This window comes from Chenopodium quinoa, unplaced genomic scaffold, assembly GCF_001683475.1.
Source record: "Chenopodium quinoa cultivar QQ74 unplaced genomic scaffold, ASM168347v1, whole genome shotgun sequence".
NCBI lineage: Eukaryota > Viridiplantae > Streptophyta > Magnoliopsida > Caryophyllales > Amaranthaceae > Chenopodium > Chenopodium quinoa.
The window spans coordinates 5,025,355-5,039,627 of NW_018744367.1; the positions used below are offsets into that span (position 1 = coordinate 5,025,355).

At 37.4% G+C, this 14,273-nt stretch overlaps 1 protein-coding gene and 1 pseudogene across 1 annotated transcript; one reads left to right on the forward strand and one right to left on the reverse strand.

Annotated features, from left to right (window-relative positions):
• The first annotated feature begins 1,350 nt into the window (after nt 1-1,350).
• Nucleotides 1,351-7,777, forward strand: LOC110696594 (zinc finger protein ZOP1-like). The gene is made up of 6 exons (XM_021873932.1): nt 1,351-1,488; nt 3,835-3,914; nt 4,042-4,242; nt 4,371-4,458; nt 6,715-6,810; nt 6,931-7,777. The coding sequence occupies exons 2-6, from the start codon at nt 3,906-3,908 to the stop codon at nt 7,263-7,265; spliced, it is 729 nt and encodes a 242-aa protein (XP_021729624.1). The 5' UTR covers nt 1,351-1,488; nt 3,835-3,905; the 3' UTR covers nt 7,266-7,777.
• A 695-nt stretch (nt 7,778-8,472) lies between these two features.
• LOC110696698 lies at nt 8,473-12,217 on the reverse strand (annotated as a pseudogene).
• Nucleotides 12,218-14,273: the final 2,056 nt, after the last annotated feature.

A 14,273-nucleotide genomic window follows, 5' to 3' on the forward strand; every position in this document is an offset into this window, starting at 1 on the left:
GTTTTGTCTCACTCTCTTTGTAGTATGGGTGATTGGTGGGAGCACTGTTTTGGTAATTTTGGAGAGGATATGGTAAGTTTAATTACCATGTGTTGGGCTATGTGGGGCGCAAGGAACAAATGGATGATTAAGGGTGAAAATCCGAATGTTGAGCAAATTGTTGCCTATGCTTTGAAGGTTTAAGGTGGGAAAGTTAAATAACATGGGGAATGGAGGGGTGGAAAGAGTGACTCTGTGGGCAGGTCTCCTCCGGCATCTGGTGTGGTTAAAATCATTGTTGATGCTGGTGTTTTGGGGGAGGTGAGGACGGGACTGGGTGCAGTATGCAGGAATAATGAGGGGGTGGTGCTTTGGGGAGCTACGGTGTAGTGGAGTGAAAAATGAGAGACTAAGATTGCAGAGGTGAAAAGCGGTATTTTGGGGCATGAAGATTGGGAGACACAAGGGTATGAGCTGAATTGGGATCGAGAGTGATAATCTGGTGGTGATTAAGGCAATGAGGAAGTGTTTGTATGACTCCAGTTCCTTTCATTTGATTATAAAGGATATTCTAGATTTTTTATTTCTTCTAATTTTACTAGTGATTCATGATCTTTTGTAAAGCGAGGGGGTAATAATGTAGCACACAAATTGACTTACTTTCAACCATGGGAGTTTTGGCAATGGGTGTGGAGTGATGTAATCCCTCCTCACATTTTGGAAATTTTTTCGGTTGATCTAGATGGGTTTTTTTCAAAACAAAACAAAGTATTAAAGTTTTCACTTCCAAAGTTATTGACAAATAATTTTCTGTTTTACACAGATTACTAACCAACTCACACAATTAACTAACTCATACAATTCTACCCTTGCTAGTCTGCAAATGTATTTATAATAAAAATGTATGTGACCGTCAGCTGATGTTAAAACCGCAAAGGTAACACTACCTATACAATTGCATAGTTCACACTTCACATGACACAATTAATTTGTCATAATGGCCACGATAAAAGAGTCATCCTAACCACATTTTTTTTTGAGGAAAACTCATCCTAACCACATTTACGACATGATAACTTGTAATTGACTTAGGTTACCATACTTTCTTTTCGTTTGTTGTAAACTAAGTTTAATTAATGTAATTTCAGCCATTTTCAATTTTTTTTTTTTTTTAAAAAATAAAGCAAAAAAAACTTACAAACAAACTATACAAGCTTTGGTGTGTGAAGATAGTATTTTGAGAAATGGAAGTGTAAAGATAAATTAATACTCCGTAGTTTATAAAACAGGTTTACTTTAAACACTTAAAAGGTTTACCCTGCCCCTTAATTGGACGATCGTATAAAGACTCAGCCCATTTATTTATTAGACGGTTCTAACCCATAATACTGTGGCGGGTCATGGGTCATGACTTTTAGGCGTCCAACCCATTGAATTTCTCCATTGAAGCGCAGTTGCCGTTCTCCGTTGAATATAGTTCTTGTATCCCCCATTGAAGCAGCTTCTGAGGTAAGTTGTTTGTATTTGTTATCATCATATCAAATATCCCTAAAATTATGAGATAATTGAATCAAATTTGGTTGCTAATGTATTGCACAACACTTTAATGTTAGGATTCAACTATGAAATCAGAGCTCTTTTCCCTGGGCCCAGGGCTGCCGCCCCTCCTGCCCTTCCTCTGGGACGGGCCTGGGTGGATGTTTACCTTTTTTATTTTTTATTTTCTCCCTGTCTTTTGAATTTTGTTGATAGTTTCAGTAATTTGGTGATTTTTGAATTTAGGTTTTTTGCCGAAATGGTATTATATTTCTGGTAGTTGCTGGAGTTAGTACATGGGAGTTGGAGAACTATATATGTGTTTCAGTAATTTCGATGGTGGTTGTACACTTTGCACCACAATCAAATATTGGAATCTTTTATTCCATAGTGCCCTTCATCTCCATTCAACAATCACTTTGCTATGGAGCCTAATTCAATAATTGAGTCAAATTTATTTGCTAATGTGTTGCAGGCTTTAATTTAATTTATATAACCCTTAACGGCTTAATGACCCGTTTGGTAGCCGGTAATAAAATGTGGTAAATGGGAATGGATTTTTAGTTTAATTTAGTATAAAATACAACTTATAAACTCCATAGGAGCACAAGTCACCCCTCAAACTTCTGTTTTCTTCTTATTTATCCATTTCCATGATTCCATCCATTACCGCTTGAGAGGTGGTATTAGGTGGAAATGTGGAATGATAATTTAGGAAGAATATAGACAATTTGGAGGTCATCTTGAGTGATCATGGGAGTGAACATTGATTTTTGTTCCACATTTACATACAATTTTATTCCCATTACCATGGTTTATAATCGGGTAACCAATGGGTCGTGAATGTTTGGAAGGAACTTTGAAAATGGACCTTTTCTCCCTCGGCCGGGGCTGCTGCCCTCCTGCCTTGGCTCAGGGACGGGCCTGTGTAAATCTCTGGTGAACCTGAGCTAAGCACCCTTGTGAAGCTCAAACTCGAACTTGTTGAACTCAGGTTTTTAATCTAGTTGGCTATGCTTCTCATCTTAGTGAGAGCACATAGTTAAGGCTTGAGGGACAGGAGAAGTTAAAAAGTTTTCGGGAAATTATCTTTGGTAACACTGTAGTTTTTAAAATCCTCGTGGTGAATTGCAAAAAAAAAATTATTATCTTTGGTAAACTCGAATTATTGTTTACCAAAGATAATAGCTTTTTTTAATATAAACTCACTAACCATGGTTAATTTTATTTTCTTGAATAATTAAATTATTTTTTAAAAAAGAAAAAATCCCAACCTCTCCTCCACCCAAGACCACCACAAACGCAGAACCCCAAACCACTGCCGGTCTCTTTCTCCTCCTCTAACCGAACACTCTCCTCCCACCGGCCACCGCAACCACAACCTTCCTCTCTTTCTCCTCCTTCCACCGCAACCTCCCTCTCCTCTGCCTAGATCAAACCCAAACCCACGATCCAAACCACCGACTTTAGGAGTTAGGGTTTCAGGACGAAATAAACGGCGACAAAATCAATCCATTTTAGTGGCCATGGTTCTAAAAATCAACGGCGACGATTTCGAAGGTTGGGGATTTTGGGGGTGGTTTCTAGGGTTTTTGGCGGGAAGGGAGGTGTTGGTTCAGGGGACGGGGATAGGCGCGGCAGGACGGGAAGGCCGGTGCGCCGGCGAGGGAGGGAGCTGGGCGCCAGTGTGGGTTGAGGTAGGGGAGTGGGCGCCGGCGGCAACGCTAGCGTGGTGGGATGCTGCCGGGGGAAGGGGTGACTTTTTTTGTTTTTTTTTGTAAGAAATTATTTTAACAATCATTTAAATGTTAAAAAAAAAACCTAACTATAATTAAATATTTAGTTAAAGTTAGTCATTAATGTTATAGTTAGCTTAATATAAAAAATTTGAGTTTACCAAAGATAATAAGTTTTTTTGCAATTCACAACTGAGAAGCTTAAAAACTACAATGTTACCAAAGAGAATTTTTTGAATTTTTTTGTTTGTTTAACCCATCTGACTGTAATTAAGTGCCTTTATCTCCCTTTAATTTAGTAATCTATATACTACCTTTGATTCATATTATGTGCAACAAATGAGTTTGCACAGACTTGTAGGCTAAAAGTTTATGTGAGTTTTGCACGGAGAGTGAATGATAGTGGTGCATATGATGATGAGAGAGATAGAGAGAAATAACAACTTAATCTGTTGCACATAATTTGTAACAACCATTTTTAGTAAATGTTGCGCATAATATGAAACGGGGGTAATAATTTCATTTTTTCTAGTATAACAATTATTATATTTTGGTAACACATGGCTTGTATTGTTTTTTTTAGCTATAGATTGAGAAATATACGGCTCTCAGCTTGAAGATTGAGTATATATGACAATCTAGATCACAGTAGCAATGACAGAGGTATCTTATATTCTTGCTTATGCTTATAATTTATTTCTGTACTCTATCCTTTGAGATCTTGGCTTTTGTGCTACTCTACCACCTTTGGTTTCTTTATTCTGAAGCTTCTTATGGGATCATTTGGCAGTATTGGGTGAGCCAGGGCAAGCATTGGTGTGACTTTTGCAAAATATTTATAACAAATAATCCATCAACGATTAGAAATCATGAAATGGGACAGCGTCATAAGGATAGTGTGTCCAAGCGTCTTGTTGATATGCGCAAAGAAAAGGCTGCTAAGGAGAAGCAAGAAAAGGAAGATGCTCGTACATTGCAGCAAATCGAAGCTGTAATGATCTATGCTCTAACACTACTGCACTACATTATTGCTCACTTTCTGTCGTTTAGCGATTGTATCTACTTTCTCTTATTCTCTCTTTTATCTAAATTAATGTCCTTCCTGCATGTCTTTGACAGAAAGCTACACGCAGTTATCAGAAAGATATAGCATCTCAAGAGAGCAAGCAATCACAAGCCCCTGCTGATTTTCTTGCCCGTGACACAGGTACTGCTCGTTGGCAAGTGGCAACTAACAACATTATGATGGCTTTTTCTTTCTTGCTTTTTATACTTTGTATTTTTTTTTTCTCCTTTGTGTTTGTGTTCTTGAAAAAGTTATAAATGACCCTTAGTGCATCCTCTTGCTTGTCATAACAAATTGTTTAGATAAGATTTGCCAGCCCAAATTTGTTAGTGTGTGATTTATTCATTTATTTATCTGGAAGGGGGTGGGGGGGGGGGGGGGTGATTATTAGCTATGACAATAGTTTGTCACTCAAGCCCTTGATAGAAAAGTGATCCTTACTGCTATAGGCCTTGTCATACTGTTGAACCCATTCAATAGTCTGCAATTTGAATCATGGACAGTTACATTGAAATCATTATCTTCTTTATTATGTGGACAGGACAAGAAACTAATCTCTGTTCTTCTTAAAAAGAGGTCTGAACAATGGTTATGCACATCATCAATATTGATTGAAGAAGAATGAAGAGTTTAGATTCTTTTCTTAAAACTGTTTCTTGTTTGGGTAGGGAGGATGTGAGATAGGCTCACCATTCACAACCTTGTGGCTTAAGGCTCTCAAGCCTTAATAACCCTTGATAGAAAAGTGATCCTTACTGCTATAGGCCTTGTCATACTGTTGAACTCACTCAATAGTCTGCAATTTGAATCATGGAGGTTACATTGAAATCATTATCTTCTTTATTATGTGGACAGGACAAGAAATTAATCTCTGTTCTTCTTAAAAAGAGGTCTGACCAATGGTATACACATCATCAATATTGATTGAAGAAGAATGAAGAGTTTAGATTCTTTTCTTAAAACTGTTTCTTGTTTGGGTAGGGAGGATGTGAGATAGACTCACCATTCACAACCTTGTGGCTTAAGGCTCTCAAGCCTTAATAACATATTTTAAGGCTATACTTAACTCTTGAAGAAACATGCCTTCAACAATGAGGTTGTTATTACTTCATCCGTCCCAGACTAGTTTTTACACTAGCTTATTATAGCACATAGTTTTAGGTGATAAGTTGTTTGGTTATTAATTGTTATTATTGTTGGAGAAGTAGATGTGAAAGGAGATAGTTTGGTGTTATTTTATTAACAAAATTGATGAGATAGAAAATGTTGGGGTATTTTTTTATTAAATTTGAGAGAATTAAGCCCTAAATTATAAGTTGTGGAAAGAGAGATGTATTAAAATAATAGTGGGAACTTTCCTAAAAGAGTAAAAATTAATATGAGACAAATGAAAAAGGAAAGTGTAAAAACTAATCTAAGATGGAGGGAGAAATTTTTTTAATTTATTTTGGAACCCTTCTGTTAAGGTCTCTATAAGTTTACCTTATTTCTGCTTGTTTTAGGAAAAAACAAGTTTAGGTAAAGGTTAATAATTTTAGATTAGTTTAGATTTCTAATATGGGTTAATAAAGGCTCCCAAATTTAATATACAGCTATAATATAGTTATGAGACAAGTGGAAATCTGGTTATTAGGACGCATCCTAAGAATTTTATTGTGATGTTTGAGATTAGTTAGTGAAGATAACTGTAATTATGAATGGATTTGAGGGTATCCATACATATTTTCTGGATTGAATTAACCTGTTTACTATCTGAATATTAGGTTTTGTGTTTTGAAGGAAACTGTTGGATGAATTAATATGAATGATTATTCTTTCTGCCTAATTTAAACTTCTGCTAACTAGTTCTTTATGTAGGATGAAGGAGGATTGCACATCCCATGATCAACTATTGGAGATTCCTTTGTTTTCTTCTAGGAATAGTATTAGTGATAGGCTTGTTAACTCGGGCTTAATGCAATTCTCCTGTCATCATCCCAATTTAAAAGAGGGACGGAAAATAAGCAGGTATTCGTTTGTGAGTCCCAGGATACACCTTCTCAGACATGTTATGAAATGATTTGTTTACTTTTTTTTTTCTTTGGGAATGTGTTATGTTATTACTATCAGGAAACAATTACGTTGCAACCCCTAATATACCAGGTTGCAGGGCTAATAATGCTTAACGAATACCACCAAGACTTTCTTTTTTCTTTGACCCAAAAAAAGAAAATGATTCACAACACATCAACTTTAAATTCCCTAACCTTCTTATTTTTGTTACGTTGTCCTTTACTACAGCACTAAATGTTTTTATTTATGCTTGCTCTGGAAGATTCTGTCATTGTTACCATATGTGATACATTGGTTAAATATATGATGTTCCTCTTTCAATAATATTCTTTGATATGGTGGCAGCTTGGGAATACAACAGCGCTACAGGGTACTATTATGATCAACATACTGGCATTCAGTATGATCCAAAGTCTGGTTTCTACTACAGTGATGATCTAGGTAAAGAGTTGAACGAATTGCTGGTTTTGAATTTGATTGCATTTCCATTTCCTCCTTTTGTCACTGCTCTTGATACCCTTGATTTAATTTTTATCTTTTTCTTTTGTAATCATGAACCAGGTAATTGGGTGACACAAGAAGAGGCATTTGCAGCTGCTAAGAAATCTGCTGGTTCTAAACAAAAGGTGCCCTTGAAAAAGCCTTTGGCTGCTTCTACATCAGGTCAACCTGCTGAAAAGAAAGAGGGTGCACCTGGGCCTGTCGTTTCAGGGTCTATAAATCCTACAAGATCAGTAAAAGGTGCTCAGTCATCACTTGCAGTTGGAAAGAGGAAGCGGCCTGAAAAGCCAAAGGCCGTATCTGCTGAAGAAGCAGCTGCACTTAGAGCAAGGGAGGCAGCTAGGAAGAGGGTGGAAGATAGAGAAAAGAATATGCTTGGACTTTATGGTCATTGATATCACAAAATAGCTATAACAATTGCTTTCCTCATGTTTAGAAGAAGAGCTCTGTTTTAGATGGCTAAAGGTCTGGTCTATTTTTAGATGGCTAAAGGTAATTGTCACCATTGCCTTCTCTGTATTATCTCGATTATTGACACTTAGCTTGAGAATCCCATCATCTATTCATTGATTGCATTTGTTGATATATGGCTGGATGCTTACCTGAAGTTTTTACTCCCTTGCTTGGTGTTGGATTTGCTTTGCTAAAAGAGTAAACGACCCAGTTGTAATATTCATCAATCATTTACTGAAGTATGCAGTGGCTTTATTACAGAATATACTGTGAAGAATGAACGCTTGTAATGTATGGGGTGATTATTTGTGATTTATGGCATGAAGTGTGCAGTGTCCTTCATGTCATATTATACAATGGAAAATTAAAAATGTCCCATGCTATCAGCTGATACTATGGTTATAGGTTGTAGACAGTAAATTGGCCAGAGGTTTCTACATTACATCTACTGTAATTGGCAACGACCTTCTTTTGTGCTGCATAATCATTTAGAAGCACCGATTTTTGAAGTTATAGGATAAAGCAAGCAGGAGTTACTGAGTTAGTGCAGTAGATCGAGAAAATGTTTTATTTGCATTTTTGATTGATTTGACTGCTAACTTTACTCATCAGACTCATCACAACTCACAAGCACATAATCATTATGTCTGAAAATCTGAAACAGAATCAGTTTTAGGTGCTGATCTGATTTGTACAATTTGGATTCAAATCATTGGGAGGCTGATGATATGAGGCTCCAAAGTGTATGCTATGCTGCATCAGGGCTATTATCTACTCTTGCTCATATGGGGCTATTTTTGCATATTCTTATAAACTAGAAATGAATTGAATAGGAGGATCTCGCTTGTGGTAAGAGGATGTAGCCATGAATGGAATTAGAGTACAGTAATATTAAATCGCGTTAAGTAGGGCTATTATCTACTCTTACTCTTGCTCATACGAGGGAGATGATCTCGCTTGTGGTAAGAGGATGTCTAACCCTGATGCATTGAATAGGAGGACCGACTGTTATGGTCAAACTTTAAATACTATGTCGTGACATCAGGTGATGTCGCCAGTGGTTTGACGACGTCCAAGATAAAACTGTGTTGATAACAGATTAAATAAAGGCTACTTATTTCTGCAGGGTTAGTTAGGGAGGAATAATCGTGTAATAAGTGTACCAAAGGAAACCAAATAAAGGTGAGTTAAACGATGGAAGGATATAATTTATAGGAATATACAGCATGAAGAGGAGAGCAGTACATAACTATGCCCTACTTAACGCGATTTAATATTACTGTACTCTAATTCCATTGATCAACTTTATCACTATTTTCTTGTTTTAAGCACCATTCAACCACTGCAATTGTAGTCTAGTCTTCTCTTGTGACGATAAACATTATATGGTTGTTTGTGTCACCATTTCTTCATCTCCATCGCATTTACTTAGTCACCGTTTCTTCATCTCCACTCTCGCATTTGCTTTCTTGCGTTCTAAACTCTCATCATCATCTTTTTAACGCCGTCTTATCCAAAGACTCATTTGGCATGACAATTTGGTACCCAAAATGGTGTTAATCAACCCTTATTCAATATTCATGGCTACATCCAATTTGATGACATGACCCTTAAGTAGTTCAAAAAGTGTCCTATTAGGAGTTGCGCATCCTATAAGGAAAATCAATGCTGGCCAAGAGGATGCTTGCTGCGGATTTTCATTGAAAGCCTCCAAACGGAGTTGGTTTCAGCCAAAAGTGCTGGAGTCCAAGGCGCAACCAGACAGGAATATACATGGCTATTCTAGAAATGCAGGCAAGGAGACATAGACCACGAAATTTACAACATCCATGACACCACAACTTGAAGACCAATTATAAGATGATTTTGAGCCACAAAAGAACACTGAAGAGGTTGAGTCAAATCTTGTTGCTCGAAAGTTGCCCATGTTGAAGGTTTAGAATGCCAAAGTATTGAATATGTTGAAGAAACGCCCGATGCACTGATTTCAGTGAAGACGGAGTCCTAAGAAGATTATCTGGCGTTTCATCCGCTGAATACATCGCAAAGGTGCGGGTTTCATGGAAACTCAATATACCAGTAGGGAGCACCACGTCTGTATGACGACACTACTAAACTGTATGATCATGTCAGCCACTAGAAGTAGAGATATATGGTAGGTGTCTGTCCCTTAGGACCTTCTAGAGCTTGTGATCATGTCATGATGCTGTGATGTGATGACAACCGTTAAGAGATCCAGTACCGTCAACGCCATGATGTCTTATATTTCGCGACATACTGGTAGGTACCTAAGACACATAATCATCCAAATCAGTAACAAAATGTTAATAATGCAAAAGAATAAGGAGAAGGTGTTGATGATCACTCAATTCACCCCGTAAATTCAATAATATGGATTTAACATTAATATCTATGGAATCGTCAATGCCCTTTACAAGATTAACAATCTTGAAGCAATAGTTAGTCTGCTGGTTTGCACAAAAGTAGGCTAGCAAAACGAAAGGATTAATCCAGGTGGTATGACTTCCACCATGGCGTTGGACACAAAACTGAAGAATGCATCCCTGAAAGAAGTGGCCACCTTCTTCACTAAGAAGGGTCATCGAAAACACTTAGCAAAAAATGGAAGCAAAAATTTTCATGTACTACCAAAATGTCAGTTTTCTGTTAGGTTTGTACATTGATTTTCAGACAGCCTGCTGTTACAGAGAAGCAGAAGAGTATAGTAACAGCAAATCTCCAACATGCTAGGTAAGTGGCTAAAGCTTCAGATCACATAACAAAGTGTGAGATGCTCAATGAAAGGATAGCTAAAGAAGAAGCCTCCAACTGTGAAAGCACTGGTTCCACCATGCAATGGCTTTCCAATGAACTCTCAATCAATTGTTTCTTCAAGCACTTGTACCATCAGAGCACTAATACTCATCTACCAATCAAGCCGCCAAAAAATCTTGCAGATATATTTCATGTTCAGGAAGGTCTTTAAAAAGGTAAGAAGTTCCATGTTTTTTCATTTGGAAGGCCAATACGTCTAGGACTTCATATATTCGTGAACCTTCTAGATGACATCTTTCTTCCACAACAAATATGTGATTCTTTCCATCAACTTGGATAAGGCTTTGCCCAGGAACATTTCTTCACTTTGTTGCATTTCATTAGTGCTCTAACTTTAGATACACCATCCCATTTTCCTGCTGAAGCATACATATTTGCCATTTCCACATAGGAAACAGCAGCTTGAGGCTCCAGTCGACATAGATGATAGGCAACATGCTCACCAATCTCAACATTTTGGTGGATTTTATAGCCATTGATCAATGCACCCCATATGGCAGCGTCAGGGTCATAGGGCATGCTTTTAATAAACTCTAATGCTTCTTTGAACTTTCCCTTGCGCCCAAGAAGGTCAACCATGCAGGAGTAATGCTCCAACCCAGGATTTAAATTATATACTCTGGTCATCAGATCAAAACACTCCATTCCTTTATCTAGGAAACCTGCGTGAATGCAGGCTTGTAGAATGGCAAGAAATGTTATGCGGTTTGGTTTCAAATCTAGCTCAACTATTTTGGATTCTCCATTTAGTGCAAGCCCAGAAATCATTGTGGTCCAAGAGACAACTGTTTTCGAAGGTGGAATAAAATACTTCTTTAGCTTTATCTACATGTCCACATTTAGCATACATGTCAAAAATGGCGTTACACACCATAACATTACCCCTAAGCCCGTTAAAACAGGCATAATCTTCAAGCCATTTGCCAAGTTCAAGCGAACCTGTTTGACTGCAGCCTGACAGCAGAGACAGAAGAGTGACAACATCAGGTTTTTCACCTGCCCTTTCCATATCCAAAAACAAGGAATATGCCTTGTCTAAACATCCTTTCACTGCATAACTACTTATCATTGCGGTCCAGGAGATACATGTTTTATATGTCATAGACTGAAACAAATGCCATGCTGAATCAATATCTCCACACTTCGAGTACATTGTTAGCAATGTGTTGGTCACTGCAACATCATAGTCGCAACCAAACTGAATCACGTGGGAATGAATTAGCTTGCCATGAGATAAACCCTCAGGCTGCACACATGAAGATAAAAGACTAAGAAATGTGCTCATATCAGGTTTATGTCCGTCATTAGACATGAACCGGTATAAAGGTAATGTTTTATAATAATTCCCGACTAGAGCATGTCCAGCAATCAGAGAATTCCACGAAACAATTGTTCTCGATTCAGAGTATATTCCATCAAACATACCCTCAGCTGAAACCAAGTCCCCACATTTACTATAACAAGAAATCAAAGTATTAACCAAAGAAACATCATTCAACATCCCAACACGAGTTCCGAATGCATGAACACCTTTAACCAGATTAACATTCTTCAACTCAACAACAGATTGTGTCAATCCTATGATAGTGACAAAATCAGGGACAAACCCCAGCAGTCTCATTTCCCTAAAAAGTACTAAAAAACTATCCACTGAACCCAATTGAGCAAAACCCAAAAGCATTGCATTCCACAAAGTCACATCTCTTTTAGGCATTTTTTCGAACACCTTGTGTGCAAAATCCAATTCGTTACATTTTACATACATATTGATAACTGCAGTACCAACAAAAATATCCGACCAAAAGGGTGATTTGAAAACATGGGCATGAATTGATTGAGATAGTTTAAGGTCTAAAATCTTTGCACAAGCTTTAGCAACAAAGGGAAAGGTCAGATTATCTGGGGATGAACCAGCTTGTTTCATTTGGCGAAAGAGTAAAAGGGCTTTGTGAGAGAAGCCATTGTTGACAGCTTCACTGATTTGGGAGTTCCAATTTCCAACGGTTGGATACTTTGAAAATTGGTTGAGCAATGGGGTCATTGAAGGTCTTACCAGTTGTCATTATTTTTGGCATATAGAAGGTCTATCAATATGAAAAATGTTGAAGATAAATACAAAACTCTAGTACAATAATTGGTAGCAAACTTAGTATAATAAATTGTATAATAGTACAATTGTGCAAATAATTGTATGACAATATTTTGCAAGTTCACCGGTGAACTATGGTGAATGCAATAAAATTAACAGTAGCAATATTTCTCTACTTGTTCACTTCTCTATCATTCTATAGTTAAAAAGGCACGTTTCGACACGTTATCAGCACCAATTCCTAATCAGGTATATTTATACCTACTTCTCAAAGTTATAACAAATAATACAAGGATATTTTGGATTTTAACGTCACACAAATGTCTGAAAATGTTTTTTAACACCCCTAAAAAAAAACTTTTATTTTAACACCACCAAAAATTTTAAAAATTGGAAGTTACCACCAGTTAACGATTTCTATGACTAGAAAAATGAAGTGGGTCCCACATTTTGGTTTTACCTCCAACTTAAAAAACGAACCTTCTTCCTTCATTGAATTCTCACCAACCGTCTTCATTGAATTCTCTCTGAACCACCATTGAATTCGCATTGTAACCTAAATTGTGTGGCTGAGGAGTGGAGTGTAGGAGGGAGCTGCCAACATTGGTGAAGATTAGGTCAGCAGGGTGTCGTCACAATCTTCATCAACTACAAAAGGGCGACAGTTGGTGGAAATCTGATAGCAAAGAAGGTATTTTTTTTTTTGTTTTTTTGTCTTTTGGTATCGATTTCGTATGTTACTGGTGCTTTATTGATGTCAAATTTGCAATATTGGGCTAAATTAGGGTCAAATTTGGCAACAGAGTAGAAAACCCTTAAAAAAAAATCAATTTCTGCAATTCACTATGCGACTTAGGTTAATTGGACTACTTAATTGCAATTACAGATTAAATAAAGTTGTTTATTAGTGATTAACTGTGCATGTGTGATTTGTTTATTAAATTATGGTATTGAGCACCTAATTTGGGTTTGAACAATTGTTTAGTTTGAATTGTTTATAAATGTTGGAATTGGAGCTTTGTACTGTATGTTTGGTACTTGTGTTGGATTTATTTATTCGTAATGTGCATGTATTGATACATGGCTTTTAATATGGTAGATAATGGGTGACAATGATAGTACGGTTCACATCTATCTTAGGGTAGGAGGTGATTTTGTCCTTAAAAGAGTTAGCAAAGACAGACAACTGTTGTGTTGGTGTGGTGGTTGGTGTTGCTGGAAGAGGAAAGTCCAGGTGTCTAAGTTGGATGTGCATTTGATTAGAACAACTGCAATTCATGGTTTTGTTAGTGGTGATATGGTTGTGCCTATGTATTACAGGTGTGGTATAGGCAGAAGGGGAAAACCTTTAATAATGGGAAAAGGGAACTAGTAAACAGTGAAGAGGTTAAGGGCCTTTTAGAGACAGTAAATGCAGAGGGGTATGTTGAAGTGTTTGTGACAGCAGAAGCTCCTACTAAGCCCATAAAGGAGGCCCAACCCAATCCACCAAAGACAAATAAAAAGGGCAAGAAAGTAGGAAGTTCAACTAATGTGAATGTTAGGAGGAGCCCTAGGTTTAAGAAGGTAGACACTGAACACAGGGAGGAGAGTCCACCTAAGGATATATTTGTCACCAAGAAAGGGAAAGAGAAGGTAGCAGAAGTAGGAGCATCTAGTTTTGCAAAAACAGAGGTGAAGTTGAAAGGGAAATCCTCAGCTAAGGCTAAAGTGTTGAGGTTTGATGATGAGGAAGATGATGGAGGTGAATGATCTAGGTATTCAAGTTTTAATTTGAGTGATGATGCCCAGGATTGGGAACCTGGTGAAGAAGAATATGATGAAGGGGATGAGGAATGGTATATTGAAGGGTCAAAGGATATCTTGGAAAAGGTGAACAAGAGCCTTAGGAAAGGTTTGGGGAGTGAAATAGATGAGGGTGTTGGTAAAGATAAGAGGGCAGAGTTGAGGGATGACTTGGATGTTGGAAAACTGAAGGTAAATCCAGAAAGTGGTGGTGAGTCAGATGATTCAAGGAGTTTGTGTG